We start from the raw sequence: 24241 nt of genomic DNA on the forward strand, positions 1-24241 counted from the left end.
CTTTTCTCATTCTTGGATTCTGTTTCTTAGATAGGGAATATCTATTGTCTACCCAGTCTTTATTAATCATCTCTTATTATTTTAAAATATAATCTGTTTCATTCTGATTCCTTTTCAGCAAACTTATTCTACTCCTTGATTTCAGTAGAAAAAAAGACAATGACAATTAAGTCTTATCACATATTTATAAGAAGAAAAGCAATTCCTGGAGTATGTCCCTGAAATGATAGAACTCCCAGCCAGTTTCTTGCACTGGTGTTTATCTTGAATTACAGAATAACAATAATTGAAGTTTACAATTAAAGATGTTACAACTCCCAAAAGAAGACTAATGTATACTTTCTTTCTCAATAACAGATATAAGTTTCCATCTAGTGTTATTTCTCACTTATCTAGAAAAGTTAGTAAGCCAGACACATAATTCTTTTGAGTTTTCATTTGCAACAAGTTACTGTGATTAGCAATACTGTGTATTACTTCTTTCTACTGTGTGACAGCTCTATTCTATATTCAAGGCAGAATTGCAATAATGCAGACCAATACATATTTTTGGTAGGACAAAAATTGGTGGCAAAGTAATAACTTATACGAAATTGGAACATTATATTATCATTAGGTAAAATGCAAACATCATCGTCACAAATAATGTTCTTTTGGGGAAAGCATTTTGCCAGTTCCAGCTTCTAAGATGAAATCTGATGCTTTAAAAATCAGAGACCTCTGTTTGTATCATCATTAAACAACATGATTGCAGAATGAAATTCTACAGAGCTTCAGAACATATATCAATTTTTTGTGAACACTTATTTAAGAAAATATGAAAATTATAATACTAACTTTGCAAATAGATTGCATATGTGAAGCCACTTTGTTCAGTTTAATCAGCAAAGCAATAATAAATCAATAAAAATTTTAGTAATCAATGCCTAAATGTGTTTAGATTTAAATAATTACTCATAATATTTATAATGATCAGTTTCTCTCTTGTATAATAGTATATTTAATTATCCTTAATTTATCTCTTAAACACAGGTGGTGAATTATATGGTGTCGACCCATTATCCCTGCCTATTTTTCCACTGTCACTAGCTAACAGGACAATTAACCAGATGTTGAAGTAAAGCTAACAATATTTGTAGCTGAAGGGTACTTGAGGTTTCTTCCAGCCAGCTCTTCTCCCTTGCATACTAATGTGTTTGTTCATCAAAAAGATTGTATTAGTCTTCTGAACAATTTCAGCATTACTTGCTGGGATTGAGAGAGAGAGAGAGAGAGAGAGGGAGAGAAAGAGAGAGAGAGAAGGAAAGGATTATTTAGAAAGCAGGCCACATCAGGGACAAAATAAAAAAATGTAAGTATCCAAATCTCATCCCCCAGTTTCCCCCCAGGCTGTCACTTAGCTTTCTGGCCCCACTGCCATTTTCTTCATCATCCAAACTTAAGTCCATCAAGATAAGGAGAGAAAAAAAAAAAAAAACTGAAGCCAGATATTATGTATGTGCACTTGCTATTATTTCTATTAATAGGACCTCCTTTGGCATGAAAAAGCTGAACGTCATCGTCATCCTCAGAAACGAGTTTTGAATGTTGGATGAGGGAGCCCTTGGCCCATCATGCAAGAACAAAGCACATGCTATCATTTCATGAACTGAGCTCTGCTCACCTGCAAAGGACCTTGCAATCTCTCACTATTCCTTGAAGAAGGGGGATGGGAGTGGAGAGCAGAAGGAGAAGAAGAAAATAGAGAGTAGGAGGAAGTGAGAAATGGGATCGAGTGTAGGAAAAAGGCTGAGGGGCTGGGCAGGCCTGGATTGGCACCCCAGCTTAGGACAGTGGCCTTTAAAAAGTCATCTAACCTCCCTGAGGTTTTGTTTCCTCATCAAATGAGAAAAGCACAATCCATGAAGCAGGATTGAGGGAGGATTAGAAATGAGCATGTTAAGTGCCTGCTCTCTAAATGCAGAATAAATAATAACTGGCATTATTGGCTAAACATAAGCTGGTAAATGGGGGATATTTTAATATGAGTTTTAGGGAACAATATTTCCCCACAAGATAGGGAAACTCAAGTAATAAATAGCATCACTTATTGACTAAAATATTTTTCTGCACTGTTACCTTAATTAAATGACATAAAACAATTGAGTGATTTATAAATATATATAAGCCAAGAACCAACAGCTGCTGTTACATTTTTTTCTTTCTGAAATAAGAAATAAAAAATGAAGCTGTATCAATCTATTACAGAAGTAATTTCTGGAACATGTATACCACTCAATGAAAATGAATCTTACTTGTTTTGAACTGTGTATTTATTTTGCTGTAATTTATTTTCTTATAACTCCTTAGAATAATTTATGTAATTAATCTAATAACATATGAGAATCAAAGGTACTACAATGTATATCACCTTCCAATTTCTGTATGAACTAAGTTTTCACACCTTGTTTTTCCCCTTCAAAATCCAAAATTTAGTAACTACAGATTTCTATTCAAATATATTTAATATTAAATATCTTATCTTTCAATATCAGTATGCTTTATATCAGAGAGATTTATGACCCATCTCAAGACCAAACAAGATATAAATATCTTTATGTACAACTACGTACTAATTTTATAATTGTGTTAGACTTTCATTGAGTGTCTAAGATAAAAGCAATGCAACCCTTACTTTAAAAAATGTGTAATTTAACTCTTTAGGATAAATTATTCAGTGTGAAATTGTTTTATAACGTGTCTGTAACTTTCACCACGCTAATCAAATTCCTAGTTATTCTCTCTCTGTAGCTACACAGGAGGTGGCTCTGACTATATTTAGAAGCAACTCTTGTTCCCAGACATCTGGTATATAATTTACAGAGAGAGAGCCTGCCCTGTTTTGTAAACACCACATTGCTAGAGAAAAACACTCACGTTTTTATATCTATGCGATTTTGTAAGGTTTGATACCATACCTAAATCACCATCTCCCCATGGTACTTCACACCAGCCACTGTCGAGGTAAATCCGACTCATGCTTTTTTTTTTTTTTTTAATCAGCAAGAAAAGAAAAATCACTTGTCATTTGCTAGTTCTGTTCGGCCATTTTAAGGAGCTCCAAGCTCCTTGTAATATGACCGTCAGCCTCCAAAAAGAAAAAAGCTGTTGAAAAGTTGATTTATTTTCAAAATTTCTTTTTCTTATCGATCACTTCTCTTTACTTGATAAATTTCTGGTCCTAACTTATTTTTTCTCCTTACAACATGTGCCCTGAATTGAAATAAAAGCACTACAATTAGACCTCTGTCCATGGCCATGGAAAAACCATATTATTATTAAAAACGTCTTTGTGGCCGGGGCCGATGGCTTATGCCTGTAATCCCAGCTGCTCTGGAGTCTGAGGCTGAAGGATCACTTGAGCCCAGGAGTCTGAGATCAGCCTGGGCAACATCGTGAGAGAACTTGTCTCTGCAAAAAAAAAAGAAAAGTAAATTTAAAAAATTATCTGGGCATGGTGGTGTGTCCCTGTAAGTCCCAACTACTAGGGAAGTCCTAAGATGAAAGGATTGCTAGAGCCTGAGTTTAAGGCTGCAGTGAGCTGTGTTCCTAATACTGCACTCCAGCTTGGGCAACAGAGTGAGACCCTGTCTCAAAATAAAACAAAACAAATAAACAAAAAAACCTTTACCTGCTCCCAATCTTAGAACGTCACATCAGCAGAAGCAGGATGTGGACTCAATAGAGAGCTAGCTTAGCGATGGTGCAGAGTTTAGCCGCACCCGCTCTTCCTCAGTGTTCTCAAAATAGGAAAATAAGGGAATTAATTATAAGGAGAGGGAATAAGCAATGACATTTTCATTTCAGTAAAAAATGGCAATACCTTTTTTAGATCTCTTACTATACATAATATATATATAATATATTTTTTTAGATGGAGTTTCGCTCCTGTCACCCAGGCTGGAGTGCAATGGTGCAATTTTGGCTCACTGCAACCTTCACCTCCCGGGTTCCAGTGATTCCCCTGCCTCAGCCACACAAGTAGCTAGGATTACAGACATGCGCCACCACACTGGTCTAATTTTTGTATTTGTAGTAGAGATGGGGGTTTCACCATGTTAGTCAGCCTGGTCTCAAACTCCTGACCTCAGATGTTCCACCCACCTCGGCCTCCCAAAGTGATGGAATTACAGGTGTGAGCCACTGAGCCCAGTCCCTGTAAAATATTAAATCAACAATCGTCTTCACAATGGAGGTAGAGGTGGATTTACCATGAAGACAGTGAAACCCCTAACCTGCACAGACTCCCCTCTAAGACTCTGTCCCTAATTTCATATTACTTTTCTTAAAGGAGCCCCTAAAGTATATACAGTATAAACTTCAGACTGGACAACATCTAGCCCATCTCTACGCACAAGTTTATAAGCAAATTAAAAATCACCAGGCATTTACTAGCCTTTATTGCATACTTTCAGACAACCACAGAGCCACAGAAATCCTTGAAACATGGTTTCAAGGGAAATAATGTCTGGCATTTCAATGCATTTCTAAAAGCCAACGTCTTTATCTTAAGACTAGCTATTCCTTTTTCACTTCTCTGTTGGTTTAAACGGTGTTATCATTTCCCTCCATCACCTGGTAATAATCATATGGTCTCAAATTTAAGCACAATAATTTTCAAGCTACCGGTTTTCTCAGTTAACTATTACTGATCACTGGAGCCACGGACAGAGCATGCTGGATTTAAGTATAAGATAGACCTGAGTTCAAATTCCAGCATAGATATTTACTAGTTATGTGACCTTTGGCAGTTAACATCTTGAAACTCAGTTTTCTCAGCTGTAAAAACAAGGGTGTTTCTACCTACCTAATTGAATTGTAATGAATGTAAAGTACTTAGCACAGTACTAAATGCATTTTGGAACATCACAAATGCAGTCCAAATTTCATTTTAAACAATTACTTTCATATACTCCTATCAGCTTTTAACTACATCTTTCAAACAGAAGGAAGGATAACTTATTTAAGATAATGATACTTTATCTCATCTTATTCCTCTTGCCTATATATCCGTAGGAGATAAAAATAGAGAATTGTCAAAATTTAGTAACAATTATTACATGCATATGGATTACTCTAATCTACATAGCTCCCACGCTGATCTCTCCCACAAATTTCAGTGCCACATGTTAAAATTTACTTCTGGGGATTCACCTCGATACTTTCCTGGCATCTCAATACATTTCTAAAAGCCAACACCTTTCCCTTATGATTAGCTATTCCTTTTTCATTTCTCTATTGGTTTAAACAGTGTTACCATTTCCCTCCATCACCTGGTAGTAATAATATGGTCTCAAATTTAAGCACGATAATTGTCAAGGACACTATATATTGAGTGTTTCATATGCTTCTTAGACAGGAGTTAGTTATTTTTGGCCCAGTGTTTTTTTCTGTTGTTGTTGTGGTTTCTTTCCCCACCTTGAGTCCTCACCATCCAAGCACAGTCTTTGGATCTATCTACACTTACTCTTGAGGAGCTCCCTACTAGTGCCATGAACATAAATATTATCCACATGTTGATTACCCCAATTTTAGGTTTGGCTATTCAGCTTCTCCACTTGAATATATAAATAGGTAATTCAACTTAACATGTCCCAAACTGAACCCTTGATTCGTTACTCCTAACATCTCCTGATCCGCAAATGGTAACTCCACTCATCCAGGTGCTTCAAAGCCAAAACCCTTTGCATAATCCTTAGTTTCTATTTCTCTCGACCGCCAGGCCCACACCAGGAAGTCATTTTGCCTCTACCATTTAAATGTATCCAAACTTTGACTGTATCTCAACTTTCACCACTATACCCTAGTCCAAGCCACCATTATTCTCATTTGATGTATTGCAAAAGTCTCCTAACTAGTCAGTGTGTTTCTGCTCATACCCTTCCAGTAATCTTTACTAAACAAGGGAGCCAAAGCAATCCTTTGGAAGTTAGAAAGAATCCAATGGCTTCCCTTCTCACCTGGAATAAAATCCAAAGCCTTTGTCATGACCTATGAACTCTCCAGGCTCTGATCTCGGGTTCTACCCACTTTTTCCTAGGCCTATCATCCTCATCCAGCCATACTGGCCTCCTTGCTTTTCCTTACACAACCTTCTGTTTGCTGTTTCTGAAGTACTCCTTTCCGAGACACACATCACTTGTTCTCTGACTTCAGTGCTCCCTGAAATATCACCTTATCAGAGAAGCCTTCTTGACAACCTTCTATTAGAAAGTCCTCCCTGTCCCTTCCCTAACATTCATTCTTTGTCTCCTTTCCCTGCTCTACTTTTCTTCTCAGCACTTATCACTAGAATGTTAGACCTTAGAAAGCGAGACTCAGTTGATTTCATTCATTACCATATCCTCAATACCTAGCACATGACTGAATGTTTGTTGCATGAATGAGTGCTCAGAGTCACATGATCACACCCAAATTCATTAGAACCTTGTCTGAGCGGCCATATGGAGCTTTGTAATGAGGTTAAAATCAAGGGCTGTGAAAGGAGACATATCTGAATTGGACTCCTGACTCTATCACATATTGGCTAACTCAGTTTCTTGACATTGCTAAGTTTCAGTTTCCTCATCTATAAAATGGGGGCAATTGTATTTACATATTCTAGCTGTTCTAAGGGTTACATGGACATGAGAAGTGTCTAACACAAAGTGTGTTCTTAAGAAAGTCAATGTTATTATTTCCATTGCATTAGGACTTAGGGCAATTAAATGACTTGCCCCAAGTTATAAACAATAACTGACAAAGCCAGGAAGCAAACTCAGTTCTTTTGAACATCCAGTTGAAATTTTAGGGTACAATATTCGTTTCAACCCTAGAACTCATAGGGCACTTGATGGACTGTTAATCCCTAATGAGTCCATCATAAATATAACTAACTGACTACATAAGTGAAGAGTTACTTCAATAAAAGGAAGAATTGTGGAATTGTGTTTTCTATATTTTCATATAATAATATGTATATTTGAAATAGTAGCAAAACACAGAATACAGTACTATTAGCTGTAATGTCATTGATTATAAAAGTTGTACATTAAATAAATGAAATTTAAAATAAACAAGAAATCATAATGCTTGTTTCTAAATACAACCATTACAAACATTTTAGGGTGTATCTTTCCAACTTTTTTCTAAAAACACACATTTTTTAATCAAGATACAATCATACTGTTCATAATATTTTTAACCGATTTGTTTCATTTAAGATATCTCATGGTCATTGTTCTATGTGAAAAAATATAGTTCTACCACAAGTGATTATGATATATTGATATGTATTTAATCATATAGCTAGAGCATTATGTATGTATTTATTTAATTATCTATCAAATGATGTTTAGGTGGCTTTTAGTTTTGGGAAATCAAACATTATTACTTATCTTTGTGAATAATTATCTGCTTAGGGTAAATTCCTAAAATTTTGACACATGCCATCAAATTACCTCCAGCAAGACTGATCCTATTTACATTCTCATTAATAGCACTGGGAAAATGTAAAGCTAAATCTAGTGAAAGTTTGCTAAGACTTGTCTTTTTTCTCCTTTTAAATCAAAGCATGGGGGCATTTTTTTAATTACATTTTTTTCTTCTTCTTTTTTAAGAGACAGAATCTTGCTGTCATCCAGACTGCAGGGCAGTGATGTGATCAGGGCTCACTGCAGCCTTCAAATCAGGCTCAAGCAATCCTCCTGCCTCAGCCTTGTGAGTCACTGGAATAACAGGTATGTGCCACTGGGACTGGCTCTATATTTTCAGTATATTTAAGCCATGTCAAAGAAAATTGTATACAAAATTAGATTTTTAACATAAAATAATAGCTTATTTTCAACTTCCTTCAGAGTCTCTATCTGCATTGAAGATATGTGAGATTCAACCAGGTGAATTAGTTAATTCTTTTTTCAATTTTTGCCATTGCCACAGTTCTATTATCTTGCTAATGCCTGTGACTTAGGGCATAGTTAGATAATTTGCCCTTCATTTAAGAAATGACAGGATTGTCTTTATTTCTATAATAATTGCATTCCTTCTGGACTTTAAGGACCATGAAATGATGAGACTATTTATTGCTGTTCTCCACCTCTAGCATAGTGCCTAGCACACAGTCAGCACTGGATGGGCATTTGTTGGATAGTTGAATGTCTTCTTTGTAGTCAACCACTTTTTTCTGTGCTGGTATATTTCTCAATTTTGTTGTTAATTATGTTTTTAAAAAGTAACAACAAGGAAATGTGTATTGGGGTGGGGAGTAGGTATCCAGTTACTTTCTCAATCTTTGAAAGAAATTATAGTGTTTTAATTTATTTGAAAATATGCTTTGTATGTTTGAAAAACATAATCATTTATAATAACATTCTTTGAGCTCTAGCTATTACATAGTAAATATAACTCTTACAATCTTCGGGGGCAGGAGTCATTTTATCTTGAATCTGCATTTTCAACACTTAAATCAATCACCTATCATACTGGTGTTCTACTGAAACTTATGCAAATGTATGCGTATTCCTTTTTAAAAATAATTCCTCCTCTTTGGTACTGTGCTAATTCTCCTTTATATCTTTCATATTTTTCTATCATTATAATTAATGACTTCATGTCAGAACACTTTAAGGAAGTTGTTCTATTCATTTACTTGCCTAAATCATCCTCCTACTTGATGTCTAATTTACATGATTTAAAATTTCCAAATTGCCTGTAAACAGTCTTTTCCTGCTTAATAGCATCTTTCCTTGTTTCCATACCAACTTAGAAACACCTGCTGAAACAGAAAGGTAAACAAGCCAGAGTCTAAGAGTTTGCAGTCATGTTTAATATACAGTCACAAAAATGAGTCAGCCGATGCAGTTTCCATACACGAAAAGGCGAGAATACAGAGCAGTCCTTTGCCATGCCATACATGTACATTTCAATCCACATTCTGGAAAGCACCCGCAGTTTAAAGTTAGTATTTGCAAAACAGGCCAATATGGTTTATTTCAGGACACCAACAGATTTGAAATGGCTGCTATACTAACCTTGACTGGTCAGAATACCCCAGCTAGCTTTTCGTTTAGAAGAACATTCCTCTATACTCGCTAGCCTTCTTTTCGTGAGGATCTGCTTAATGCAGTTCATTTCAACAGCAATATCTGCGGACATAGTTTGGTTGACGTTTTTTGTCTGTGATAGCCAGGTGTCATAACTGCAAGTGTTCTAGCAAGAGGAAATATCAGTGTCTGGATTTCTAACTATTTTTTCCTTCCCTTCAGACTTTCACAGAGGTTCCTGTGTGCTAACTTGTGAATGTCTTCAAAATTGAACTCTATTCATAAGCACTTGGAGCAGGGCTGGTAGGTGCAATGTGGGGGATGGGCCAAAAATGCTGGAGCATTTTCTATTTTTAAAGCAGAGACATACTGCAGCCGGAAGTCTTTAACTGTTTGTGTGATATAGAAAGTAAAAAGTGGATATAATTGCTTTTCTTAGTCGAAACAGGATAGAAATTAGTTCTATCGTTAAAAGATAAAAGCCTATTTAAATAACCTACAAATCAATCAAATGTAAAATTGCCTATTGATAATGACTGCAGACAGAATATTGCAGTCAGAAAGCTCAGTAGTGATCAGTGACTAGGTTAGTCTTTCTCCTTCATCCTCAGATGCAAGCATGAGATGTGCATTAGGGCTGGGCACGGTGGCTCACGCCTGTAATCCCAGCACTTTGGGAAGCCGAGGCAGGCAGAGCACTGAGGTCAGGGATTAGAAACCAGCCTGACCAACGTGGTGAAACCCCGTCTCTACTAAAAATACAAAAATTAGCTGGACATGGGGACAGGGCGCCTATAGTCCCAGCTACTCGGAAGGTTGAGGCAGGAGAATCACTGGAACCTGGGAGGCAGAGATCACGCCACTGCACTCCAGCCTGAGTGACAGAGGGAGACTCCGTCTCAAAAAAAAAAAAAAAAAAAAAGGCACATTACGGTCAGCTGGTAGCCAGCTCATGTTTTCATTTTGCAAGGATCTAAGTTTAGAACTGGCTTCAGTACAAAATCACAGTCCTCTTATTTATATAGGCACAGCTCACTATTGTGATTTTTCTAGAGGTCATTTCTAAATCAAAAGACGTTAGCAGTCAATTTAAATACAGCTGAGATTGTTCACCCTAAAAGGCAGAGGAAAGGGTAGTTGGCAAGATGAGAGGAAAAACCAAACATGCGCCTGGTATTTTTTGCTGGCCTATAAAGTTGAAAAAGGCACACAGTCTATGATGGAATCAAGAGCAGTGACCGAACTATGATAGGACTCCAAGGATTAAGTGAGCTGGTGATCACGTTACAGAGTATTAACATACTGAAGTCTGTCTTGCTGAAATATGGTGACAGATTCTGTTATCTGTCTTTTTTCATTAGTATTTTTAAGGCTCTACCTTCTTCTAGTACATAAAAGGAAAAAGAATTACTGGGGATATTGTCTTCATGTAACAAGTAAGAGAAAAAAATTACGACTATAATTCTTTCCTAGGTACTAACCTATTAACATTTGCTGCCATATTACGTTGCCAATGTTTACCTCAAGTTATCACTAGTGAATACCATGCATATCTTTTCCTTATCTTGAATTAAGTTCTAATCCTACCAGCTGTTTGTGTGACCTGGAGCAAGTAGCTTAATGACACCAAAGTTTCCTTCTCTATAAAATGAGGAGCTTGGATGTGACCAGATTCTATGACTAACACACAAAGGGTAAGAGAGTGCGTGAGCTGTAGACATATTATATGACCACAGAAGAGGCTAGATATTCCCAATGAAACTGAAACTCAGAGCCAGCTTGGCCCAGGCTATTTTGTATGGGTGGCACATTACTAGGTGAAGTGAGAAAAGACTGAAGGGGCCTATTCAGTCCAGTATATTTACATGAAGCCATTGTCATTCCCCACTGGCTCTTTGTCGCCTGGTTTGTACTCATAAGGGTAGTACGGTAATCTACACAAACCATACAGTGAAAGTAAATTTTAATTTTTGTTTAAAATTAAATTAATTAAAATTTTCAATTTTAAGCTTATGCTCATTATTCTGTAACAACAAAAGCTTTATGCTTTTGAATAATGCATATTCCTACAGAATGCATAACAATGCATAACAATATTCCTACAGAATATATGTAGGAGGTTTTATTATAAGTATTGTGACAATTTTTGTTTTATCAGTACTGTGACAATGTTTGTTCTGAAAACAATTTTAGACACCGTGTATTATAATGATCTATTTCTATGTCTCCCCCACTGGGTTGGGTACTCTGATCACAGAGATTGAGAATATACAGCTGTTACTGCACAGGTCTAAGTACTGTATCTCTTAAGCCATGGGCACTAGAAGAGTTGTTAAAGAGTAATTTGAATATGGAATTTCCTAGAATGCTTTAAGAAGGCTTTCTGTAGTCCTTAATGGTAGTAAACAAATTTCCAGGGCAGTGGAGAAAAAAGAAGCCAATGGATTTGAGCATAACTCACACGTATTGAACTGGGAAAGATGTGCTGGGCTTCAGGAGAAGCTTTAGTCCACAAATCCATCAAATGTAAAATTGCCTGTTTATAACGACTGCAGACAGAATATTGCAGCCGGAAAGCTCAATTTGTGAACTAAGGATAACCTATCAATACTTAATTCTTTTAAAAATTTAAAATGGATCAAAAGCAAAAGTAATTTTTTAAAATGACTCCATGGAATTGGAGGAAAATGGTATATGGTTAATTCACTAGAAAATGACAAGGAACAGAAGAGTGAATAGACTGAGTGTCCTCAGTGTATGTTCTGTGTGCTCAGCTGTATGGATTCATTAAAAAGAAATGCACAGTGAGTGAATGCGTTAGGGACAGAATTGTTTAAATGCTGTATAGCTGTGATTGTACATATAAGAGAGCACTGCAAAATCTCGAGATATCTAGAAGAACATTAAGCCATATGAGTGGGCAGAAGTTTTAAAGAGAGCCAGTATCAGATAAAACACTAGGAAAATAATAAAAATTACATTCTATAGAAGATAATGGACTCTGAATTATTATGGCTCAGAAAAAGCATCTAAGATATACCATAGATGAGGGATGGCCTAATGTTACTACGGACAAGGACTAAAATAAAATATTAAACCTTGTAGGATATGAAACAAAGGCAATTCTATCCACCCGCCTCAGCCTCCCAAAGTGCAGGGACTATTGTATTTCCATTTTAACCATTGCTAATGTCCCTGAAAACATGGGGACCTGTGTCTGGTTTGGTCACTAATCCTCAGTGGGAAAGTGATGTTTAAGCTGGAAAACTTTCAAAGAAGGGCACTGGAAACCGTCAAAGACATGAAGACACTTCTGCAGCAGAGAAATCTTAATACTTTTAGATGTTTCAAACTGGAAAGTTGAAATCTAACAGGCATTATGACAGAAAGCTACATAATTATGGAAGGCATACTTAAAAGTGAATAAACGTTTTCAAGAAATTCTGAAAAACTGGAAAGCAAGATCACCTTCTGACAATTTTTAAGGCTAAAAAATTGGGGACACAAATTTAGCTTTTCTGACTTACACAACCAATCACAAACTTAGAGAGCTCACTGCTTCCAAGAAGTGGTATTTAGATAAATTAACAAATGAGTGATCCACAGATATGGATTTTTGAGGGTGTATTCCAGAGTTTGGGAATTTAAAAGTAATTGTTACTCCACTGTCAGAAAAAGAACATTAGGATAAATATATTCCTGCCTGAATCTGGGTTGGCAGTTTTCCCCATTTTTTACTACAAAAATTCCAAACATATATGCATATCCATACACAGTGTCAACAATTATCAACTTACAGTTAGTCTTGTTTCATCTATAACTCACCCACTTCCCCACAAAAACTCCTAGGATTATTTTGAGGCCAATCTCAGTATATAATTTCATCCATAAATAGTTTAGTATTATCTCTAAAAGATGAGTATTCTTCATAATTATAACCACAATATCATAATCACAAAAACAGCAATACCATAATATTAACAAGTACAGGTTGGTAATTTTTATTTTCTGAAGAGCAGCTCAGTTCACAGACTGCTTTCAATAATGATACATAAGTTGATATAACTTTTAAGTCCTTTATCTCAGGGCAAAACTCTGTGATCATCTTTTCATTTCTGAATGTCTTTTTAAAAGTGTAAGATTCCTATCCTTAGAAAAAATGAATGTTTACTCCAAAATTACTATTAAGGGCTCACTAAGTAAAAAATAAAAGCTTCTCCCTAAATCACCACAAAGAAATCCTAAGGTTTTCTTTTACCTGTTAGTGCCAAATTTCCACCATTGCAAAGATGCATCTGGAACGGGCGATTATTCAGTTCTCAGAGGTTGTGTTGCTTTGGGTTTCTTTACAAGGCCATGCACTCATACAACCTTTAGGAGTCATGTCTGAGCTCAGTTCTTGCTCCATTTTATTTTTCATTCTACTTTACTTAAACATGAGTACCTAAATCTGTTGGCCTAGTGGTAGTGAGTGAGGGCAGATGAGGTCTGAGGGTAAGCCTGACATAAGCATCTTGGAAAAAAAATTGAGCAGTTGTTATCCAACAGTTAACCTTTGTTTCAAGGGTCATTCATTTCTTGTATAAAGGTTGCTGGGAAACTACAGATGTCAGTCTTGTGGTGTGTGATGTCTCCTCTCCTACAGGAGAGAATGGAGTGGTTAGGAAAGGTTACATGGGTCTGAAAAAAATTACAATTAGAGAAAATATGGGTGGAAGTGAGTGGTTGGGATTGAATGGTTAGGTAAAGGATACAACGCTCTGAAAAATCATCATTTGAGAAAATATGATTGAGATCATTACAAAACCACACGTTTACCATCAGGGCCTAAATACTATGGTGAACGATATTTTATTAGTATGTGTGTGCAAGGCTTTGAGAATAAATGTTATATAAGAAGGCCTTTTCAACTTTACCAACTTTGATACAAGTAAAAACACTGTAAGCATAGTATAAAATCCAATTAAATATAGTTTAAAATAATAATGTCATGTGGTTTCACGAAATATATTTTTATTATAGATCCTGAAACAAAATGATAAAGGGCTTCTGTTGAGGAAAATATATCTGTTCCCAATATCCAGGATACGAACCAACAATAAAGATTACTTTTCCTTTAGCTGTTACTTAAGGATGATTTCTATCCCACTCAAATGTTTGTCAATATTGAGAGCTAAAGGTTCTCAAAATGTTTAAAATATCTTGTATAATGTTAGAAAAGGTATTCCTGCTTTGGGAATATTTTAAACTACACTGAATAAGATTGATGATTTTTTTAAGGCACAAATAATCCCTCCATGCATAAATGAATAATAAAGAACAATTTTAATTCAAAATATCTAAATCCTTAAATCATGAGGGACCATCATAAACTGTACCAAGGTTTATTAATTTTTATTTGTGTAATGAATGAACGAGGTGAAATGTCAATCATTCATTTACCCATTCGCTCAATAAGTATCAGGTGTCTAACATGTTTTATGTCCTGGGAACACACAGGTGAAAATATTTGGTGCCCAGTTGAACCTTAAGCTCTTGGGAGACTTTTAGAATTGCGTGAACCTTAATCAAGCCATCCTCATAAGCCTGAGAGTCAAAGGTTCTCAGAGTCATGACAAACTTAGCAAATTCCCATAGTTAGGTTGTAGGGATGACCCCTTAACTTCTAATTGTCCATAAAATATTTGATTTACATATCGTTTTCACTGATGGTAAATAAATCGTGGTAGCACCCTAAAACAGTGAGTCCTAAAACAGAGGGCATGACTTTATTATAGACAGTACATTTTTATACTAAGATTTTTATGAAGCACAAAATAATTCTGTGGAAAAGGAAAGCAAAAACTATTTTTGCTATTGTTATCCTTAACATGGTATCCTTGAAAGCCTTTGGTTGGCATGTAAACTGTGAAATTAACAAATTTTGGCTGGGTGTGGTGGTTCAGGCCTGTAATCTCAGTACTTTGGGAGGCTGAGTCAGGCAGATCACCTGAAGTCAGGAGTTTGAGACCAACCTGATCAACATGGTGAAACCTCGTCTCTACTAAAAATACAAAAAGTAGCTGGACAAAGTGGTACATGCCTGTCATCCCAGCTACTCAGGAGGCTGAGACATGTGAATCGCTTGAACCGGGAGGCAGAGGTTGCAGTGAGCTGAGATGGTGCCACTGCACTCCAGCCTGAGTGACAGAGGAAGACTCTGTCTCAAAAAAAATGACAATGACAACAAAACACAAAATTATTTCATGTCTTTGATATGAAAAAATATTAAAAAGAAAGATATCATTGCAAAGAAAAAAATTAAACAAGCAAAACTCTAACCAAAAATATTGATTCTATTTTTGAAAACAGGACTTGACCTTTCTCTGCTGAACATATAAGAAAATATATACTTCTTAAAAAATGCCAATTTTATTTGTAACCAAAATGCACATAAATAAAAGTAGCTCTCATTGATGTCACTTCTTATAAATTTCACTTATATCAGCAGTTTACCTACATTTGATGTAACAAATGACTTTACAGTAGAGCTATAAACAGAACCATTTATTCCCATATAGGATAGTTGTCAGGAGCCTCAGCCCTGCAATCATACTGCCAATGGTGGGTCCATATCCCAGCTCAGCCAAATATTAAATTTGTTACCTAAAAAAATTACTCAATTTCTTTGTGCTTTAATTTCATTATCTGGAAAATAAGGTTAACAATAGCACCTACTTCACAGAATTTGTGATTAATACATAACTGCAGAATTAGTACATTAATCAGAACACTGCCTGGTACACAGCCAGTCCTCAATTAATGTTAGCTTATGGCATTATTCTTATCGGTGGTATAATGTAGATATAAATGCACCATTCATGCTTTCTTCTTCTAATCTTGTCTTTCTACTGACGGGTAAAGTTAAAAAGCAAATTGAAAGCTTATAACTCAAAAGCACTTTAGTTACTGGTAAACCCCACAAATGTTCATGGTTCATTGTTACTTGGTGCCTATGCTGTACACAAAACAGCATCTTGGCATACTAGAGTAAGTTTGCCCCTTTGTATGCGAAATAAAACAAAGAAGAAAACAAATGAAAGCAAGCAAACAACAAAACAGCCCAAGAAAATGAAACAACCACCAAAAAACCCCACAACCTGAAGAGCTGTGGACTCAAAATACATTAAACCTATATCATGGGTGCGTCTACCCATGGCAAAGAAATCAGTGCTGGTTGACATCATGTAGTATAACAGATCAGCCATTTTCATGTAACAGTCAAAAAATTTAGAGAGGGAAAGTACTTAAAATAGTAGAAATAAGAACATTAAAGAATAACGGGTCTGGAAGAAGCCACAGGTTTTGAAATAGTTTAAAGCAGCAGTACTCTGGAAGCACAGAACTCTCCAGAATAGCCTTCTCAACAGTTCCTGGGTTCTCAAAGGTGTTGCCAATGGTAATGAAGCCAGATGACAGTCCCTAGGTGCAAGTTTCCTGGGTTGCTGGGTGAAATGAAGCACTTTTACTTAAGTTTTTCCCTAGATTAATTCCAGATTAACAGACAAAGGACTTAGTACAGTTTTTGTTAGTTAGTTAGTTAGTTTGTTTGTTTGCTTTGAGACGGAGTGTCGCTCTGTCTCCCAGGCTGGAGTGCAGTGGCTCATTGCAAACTCCACCTCCTGGGTTCAAATGATTCTCCTGCCTCAGCCTCCTGAGTAGTTGAGATTACAGGCACGTGCCACCATGCCCGGCTAATTTTTGTTATTTTTAGTAAAGACGAGGTTTCACCATGATGGCCAGGCTGGTCTGGAACTCCTGACCTCATGATCCGCCTGCCGCGGCCGCCCAAAGTGCTGGGATTACAGGCGTGAGCCACCGTGCCCAGTCAGTACAGTTCTTAAATGTATCATAATGTACTATCATGTCTTATACTGAAAATGCCTTGATAAATTAAATTGTCATTACCCCAAGGTTTTCAGATGTTGATGTGAAAGTGTGTATAATTTAATCCATTACTTCATCACGTCAATGTCTCTCCAAATTTTCTTTGACAATGTCTATATTCATTTATTTCCAATACCATCATACTTGAATCAAAGGCCTAGGCCAAGTTACCATTGTAGTATTTCTATATAATGGTTATTAACTATAATAGTTATTATATATATATATATATATATATAAAAACTATATATATAATGGTTACTAACTTTTCTCTTCACATTCATTCTGGCCTTCCTCTAATCCATTCTTTCCTTATTCATTAGGTGATCTGTCTGAGATTTGCTTCAAAATAATCCCAAGGTAACTTTTACAGGTTTGATTGGGTTCTACAAAAACAACTTTGTAGCTCCTAATACAATATTATTTTTCTGCTCAATTAATGGGACAGGATGTTATTTAAAACAGGATACCTTACCACAACAGATTTCTTAGAAAGCTGATTTGCTGATGTTTTATCTAAGATTTTGCAGCTATATTCATGAGTGAGATTGACCTATAATTTTCTTTCCTCTTAGTGACCTTTCATATTCTTGTAATGTATCAGTTAAGGTTTAATCACTCTGGATGTTACAGAACAAGAGATTTATTATACCAATTATACCTTCTACATTTGTAGAAGTTGATTAATAAGTCCCTGTGAGGCTGTTGTCTTTGTATCTGATATTGTGCTTAAAGTCAACATAGGTTGCCTGTCTGGCAGTCAGCAATAGAGCTGACTAAGAAATGGTCTGAGGAGAGCAAAGATGATTTCGAACTTATGGGGAAAAAAAATCAGGAATGTGTCTATCACCGTCTTTGTCCTCAATGATATAGATGACCTAAAGAGAAAACGGTGGCCTTCACCACAAAACTGCACATATACCTTGCCTGGGTCCTGGAAGGGTCAAGAGGGAAGATCTGGTGAGACCAGGACAAGCTTTACCTCTGTATGTTGCTAAATGACCAGTGACATGTGCAAACACCCACGGCACTTGGTCCCCTACACCAAAATTCAGAATCCCAGTGGCAGCTTCCTCACACTGCCATCCAGCCCTTACATTACCTTTTCTTCCGGCCAATCGCACTCGGAGCAACACAAAAAGCAAAACAGATACAACATAACCAAGCTGACACAATAGGGAGCCACCACAGATGACAGGGTTAGTTATACTTCATGACAGGAGTTGGGGACTAGTCTCTTGTTTTCTCTATTATTGTGGTTCACATACTAGAAATATTTCCACCTGTAATGGTTGGTAGAAGTCACTAGTAAAATAATCTGCTTTTGGAGTTCTTTTGAGGAATTTTAAAAACCACTTATACATATACATATTTGAATTTACAACTGTTTAAGTTCTGCCTTCTAAACTCAGATCAGTTGTGTTATTTAGAAAATTGTCCACTTTGTCTTAATATTCAAAATTATTGGCATTATGTTGTTACATCATAATCACTTACTGTAAACATCTCAGTGATATCTGCTATTATATTCTCTTCCTAAATCCAGCTGTTATTTGCACCTCTTTTACAATGATAAGTTTGGACAGAGGTTTACTAAGCATACTAGTCCTTCAAAGAACCATCCTTTGTTTTTGTTGATTTTTCCTGTCTTCATTTTTCACTTTATTAATTTCTGCTTGCAGTTTTCTCATTTTCTTCATCAATTTGTGGAAAGTGATTGTTTTATTCTTTACATAATTTTGATTTCTTGACCTATGAGTTACTTTAATATCTTTTCTTCTGAATACATTTTTTTCTAATTACATTTTGTTAATGATTTCCCCATTAAAATTACTGAGGCCAGTTATATGTTCCAAATCAGAGGTCAGCAAATTATGGCTCATGGACCAAATTTAGCCTATCACCTGTTTTTGTAAATAAAAGTTTTATTGTAACATAACTAAACTCAATTGTTTATATATTATCTCTATTTTCTTTTACATAACATCTGCAAAGTTGAGACTGTTCTCAACTAGTCCCACAAAGTTGACCCAGGAGACTAAAATATTTACTCATTAATTTTTTACAGGAAAAGTTTGCTAACCTCTGGATTTTATAATATTAGTAATTTAAAATTTACTGAGACATGCTTTATGGTCCTGTGTATACTTAACTTTTACAAATGTTCAAAATGTCCATGAAAAGAATGAGGAATTCCATATATCAATTAGGTCTATCTTTTAAAATTATGCTACATGTTTATATAATGAGCGTGTTTGCTTAACCAATCAATGACTAAAATGATTCAATGAAAATTTTTTTCCTTAAAACTTAAGTCAATTTTTGAATGTTATATTTTAAAGCAATTATGTGAATAAGAATTGTTACAGCTTTTTAGTAAATTCAACCTCTTCTCATTATATAGTGGCATCTAGTAGTTTTTTCCTTTATTTTCACTTTTTAGTTTTTGGAGACAGGTCCCACTCTGTTGTTGCCCATGCTGGAGTGTAGCATTGTGATCTCGGCTCACGGCAACCTCCATCTCCCAGGTTTATGATCCTCCCGCCTCAGCCTCCTGAGTAACTGGGATTACAGGCATGCACCACCAAGCCTGGCTAATTTTTTGTATTTTTGGTAGAGATGGGGTTTCACAATGTTGCCCAGGCTGGTCTCAAACCCCTGAGCTCAAGCAATCTGCCTGCCTCGACCTCCCAAAATGCTGGAATTATAGGCACGAGCCATCGCACAGGCAATTTTTTTTTTCCCTTAAAGTCTTATTTTTCTAATATTAATACAACAACAGCACTTTTAGTTGGTATTTCCCTTGGGCGCATCTTTCTTGATTCTTTTATTTTCAACCTTTCTGAATCCTTACATTTTAGGCAGGTCATTTCTAAAAATATATTGCTAGATATTACAAAAATTCAATCTGAACATTGTAATCTTTTAACTGGAGAAACCATTCCATTTATAGCTATTTAATTGCTGATGTATTTTGGATTTATTTTTCCTACATTAGTTTTGTGCTTTGTATTTGACTCACCATTTCTATGTTTCTTTGCTCACTTTCTTTCGTTCTTTTAATTTTTTTATAATCCCATATTTCCCACTTCTACTCTGAATGATATATATTTATGATTTTCAAAACACTGTGCCTAAAATTTTATTCAGACTCAAGCATTAAGGAGAGCTGGAATAAAATTATAGCCATAAACTTGTCTACAGAAGTGACATCTTTCTTTTTTTTTTTTTTTTTGAGGCGGAGTCTTGCTCTATCGCCCAGGCTGGAGTGCAGTGGCCAGATCTCGGCTCACTGCAAGCTCCACCTCCTGGGTTTTACGCCATTCTCCTGCCTCAGCCTCCCGAGTAGCTGGGACTACAGGCGCCCGCCACCTCGCCCGGCTAGTTTTTTGTATTTTTTAGTAGAGACGGGGTTTCAGAAGTGACATCTTTCAAGTATAAGTTTGGGGTGATACATACTTCATACACCAAAGCACAAATCCATTGATGTACAGGGCATACCACATAAACCGCATTTACATGCATAGCTACATACACCTATAGCACTGAATAAAAACACTGCTGATTTTAATAGGCCAATTACTGCTTCAATTTCTATGTATGATTTAAATCTGGAACAGATGTTTGGAAACTCGACCTCACGTCTAGTACAGGGAGGCACTGACTCTTCCTCTAATGGTGGCTGTCTCTTTGATAGATCTCAATTTTATCCTACTACCAAGTGAAAATAGCCAAACTGTAAACAGTCATTTGAGTTAAGATGACCCAGGGGCTGGGCCTGGTGGTTCACACCTGTAATCCTAATACTTTTGGAGACCGAGGAGGTGGGAGGACTGCTTGGGGCCGGTAGTTTGAGATCAGCCTGGGCAATATAGTGAGACCCCCACGTTTACAAAAAAAAAATTAAAAATTAGCTGGGCATGGTGACATGTGCCTGTAACCCCAGATACTCAGGATGTTGGGACTCATCCCGAGTAGCTGGGACTACAGGCACACTACAGGCTCAAGTCAGGAGGATCACTTGAGCCAAGAAGTTCAAGGCTACAGTGAGCTATGATTGCACCACTGCACTGCCACCTCGGCAACAGAGACCCTATCTCAAAAACAACAGCACCAATAACAAAAAAGATGACCCAGGCCTCGCCTCAGCCATCACCCTCTTTATAATCTGTCCCCTAAACCCAGCTCTTCAGGAATTTCCAGATAAACTTAATTATTCATTACCAGGAAGTGATGAGATACATTATGAAGCTATGCAAATATAATGAAACACAAAGAAATCCCCCATATTGACAAAGGGCTAATATCCAAAATCTACAAAGAACTTAAACAAATTTACGAGAAAAAAATCAAACAACCCCATCAAAAAGTGGGGAAAGGATATGAACAGACACTTTTCAAAAGAAGACATTTATGCAGCCAACAGACACATGAAAAAATGCTCATCATCACTGGCCATCAGAGAAATCCAAATCAATCCCACAATGTGATACCATCTCACACCAGTTAGAATGGCAATCATTAGAAAGTCAGGAAACAACAGGTGCTAGAGAGGATGTGGAGAAATAGGAACACTTTTTCACTGTTGGTGGGACTGTAAACTAGTTCAACCATTGTGGAAGACAGTGTGGCAATTCCTCAAGGATCTAGAACTAGAAATACCATTTGACCCAGCCATCCCATTACTGGGTATATAACCAAAGGATTACAAATCATGCTACTATAAAGACACAGGCACAGGTATGTTGATTGTGGCACTATTCACAATAGCAAAGACTCGGAACCAACCCAAATGTCCATCAATGATAGACTGGATTAAGGAAATGTGGCACATATACACCATGGAATACTATGCAGCCATAAAAAGGGATGAGTTCATGTCCTTTGTTGCGACATGGATGAAGCTGGAAACCATCATTCTAAGCAAACTATCACAAGAACAGAAAACCAAACACCACATGTTCTCACTCATAGGTGGGAACTGAACAATGAGAACACTTGGGCACAGGGTGGGGAGCATCACACACTGGGGCCTGTCATGGGGTAGGGGGAGGGGGGAGGGGTAGAATTAGGAGATATACCTAATGTGAATGACGAGTTAATGGGTGCAGTACACCAACATGGCACATGTAGATGTATGTAACAAACCTGCACGTTGTGCACATGTACCCTAGAACTTAAAATATACTTTTTAAAATTACACAGATTAAAAAAAAAAAGAAATCCCCCATATTGATCTTGGTGTAAAATTAGTAATGGTTATTTAACTTAGGCTAATTAGAACTTACTGTGTTGCCATTAAAATATCAGAATTGGAAGAAGTGGGGGAAATGTTTTACTGTATTTAATTTTAACATAAGGAAAAAGGCTTTTACAGCTACTCTAAGACTATTTATGGGTCAAGAGATAATAGGGAGAAAGGAAGAAGCATTCTATTCAATGAGATTTTCTGAGGCAATCTTCTATAAAGATTTTTTAAAATCTTATCTTAAGAAAAAGAAGAACCTTTCAGACCATCTATCAGATACATGCAGTACATGTATTCAGGATGTAAGGAATGGACTCTGAAAGATAATTTCATTTAAACCAGTATCACAGCACTAGCCATGACCACAGAGTATAAGTGTAGACAGTCCACACCACAGTGCAGTTGCTTATTTAGTGAGTTCAGGTGCTATGAACTGTTTCCCAGATGTTAAAGCTGAAACATAAACTACACCAATAATGACATGGGGAATGCTTTCTAAAAAATGCATGTGCAAAGCAAACTCTCCTCCATATACTGAATGTCCAGATGTGTGCACAGCTCAAAGTGAGAAACTTCTTTAAGAATGGTAAGGAGTAGCTACAAAAACAAAACAGAAACCTTCAGAAGGCATGATGGTTAATGACAGAATGTTGAACGCTTTCCCTCTCAATTGAGAAACAAAACTGAACACTCCCTACCACCAATCTATTCAACATCGTACAGGATGTTTTAATCCATAGAATAAAGAAAGAAGAAGAAATAAAAATGGTATAACATTTAGAAAGGAAACAAAACTCTCATTATTCACAAATAATATAACTTTCCACACAAAAAATCCCTGTAGAACCCATAGATTCCTATTGGAATTAATAAGAGAGCTTAGGAAAGTTCTTTGGTATGAAGTTAATATACAAAAATTAATGTATTTCTTTCTGCCCTTGACAAACAGGTTGAAAACATAAAAATTTACTAAGATATTATTTATGGTAGCATAAAACAATTTGTTACCTATGAATAAATTCAACAAATATATATAAGATCTTCCCAGGGATAATAAAACATTATTGGGAGACATTCAATAAAACCTATATAAATGAGAAACTATATTACATTTATGATTGAAACACCAAGTATTACAAAGTTGTAAATTATTTTTCAAATAAATTATTTATAGGTTCAATGAATTCCAACAAAAATGCAACAAGCATTCTGTGAACCACAGAAATTACTTCTAAAATTGATACATAGAATTTCAAATTGCCAAGAATACCCAAAACTACGAAAAAATAGAAGAATGCGGGAGAGCTTGTTCTATGAAGACCTATTCTAAAGCTACAGAAATCAGTTCCAGAGCAACGTAATTGATAAGAGCCCATAAACAGACTCATGCATGAATAAACGCTAGACTTATACAAACCGGTCACTGTAGTGACTGTAGATTATGAAATATAGAACCCACTTTCCAATACATGATGTGAATATAATTGACTATGCATTTGGTGAAAAGTAGACTTAAACCATACAAAAAATTAATTTCAAGTGGATGAATTGCAAAGGAATACTTTAAGGATACGGAAAAAAATACTTCCATTACCTTGAAGTACCAAAAGATTTTTAAGATGAATTCCACAAAAAGTCTTAATTGAAGTGGAAAAAATTTGTAAATGTGACTATTTTTAATTAAGAGTTTCTGTTCACCAGTAGAAACACCAATAAAAAGTGAAAAGTCAAGCCACAGAAGATATTTGTAAATAGTTCTTCTAAATGTTTTCATTTTCTTACAATTTTAGGATACATAATAACTTGTAATACTCAATTTTAAAAAGGGGGAAGGCAGATGGCCCAATAGAATAGAAGGCAAAATATTTGGCAAGCACATCACAAAACAAGAAGTACAAGTAGTCAACAAAAATTAAAATGGCATTATTAGTTAGGGAAATGAAAATTAAACCATAATGTACTTCCACATGCCCACCATATTGGCAATTTTATTTATTTTTTATTTTTT

At 36.0% G+C, this 24241-nt stretch overlaps 1 protein-coding gene across 4 annotated transcripts in view; it reads right to left on the reverse strand.

The window, feature by feature from the left end:
- The window catches only part of ASB5 (ankyrin repeat and SOCS box containing 5), a 64310-nt gene that overhangs the window by 13779 nt on the left and 26290 nt on the right, over nt 1-24241 (reverse strand). The window contains exon 1 of one of the 4 annotated variants that reach the window (XM_033215743.1): nt 13318-13546. The exons of 2 other annotated variants lie outside the window; for them this stretch is intronic. In XM_033215743.1, coding sequence (XP_033071634.1) covers nt 13318-13354 — 37 coding nt within the window. In that variant the 5' untranslated portion in view covers nt 13355-13546. Of the gene's footprint in view, nt 1-2957; nt 3029-13317; nt 13547-24241 lie in introns of those variants that run through there. One more of the 4 variants, XM_033215742.1, reaches the window with a different exon arrangement.

The sequence above is a fragment of the Trachypithecus francoisi genome, unplaced genomic scaffold, assembly GCF_009764315.1.
Source record: "Trachypithecus francoisi isolate TF-2019V2 unplaced genomic scaffold, Tfra_2.0 Lachesis_group1, whole genome shotgun sequence".
In the NCBI taxonomy this organism is placed as follows: Eukaryota; Metazoa; Chordata; class Mammalia; order Primates; family Cercopithecidae; genus Trachypithecus; species Trachypithecus francoisi.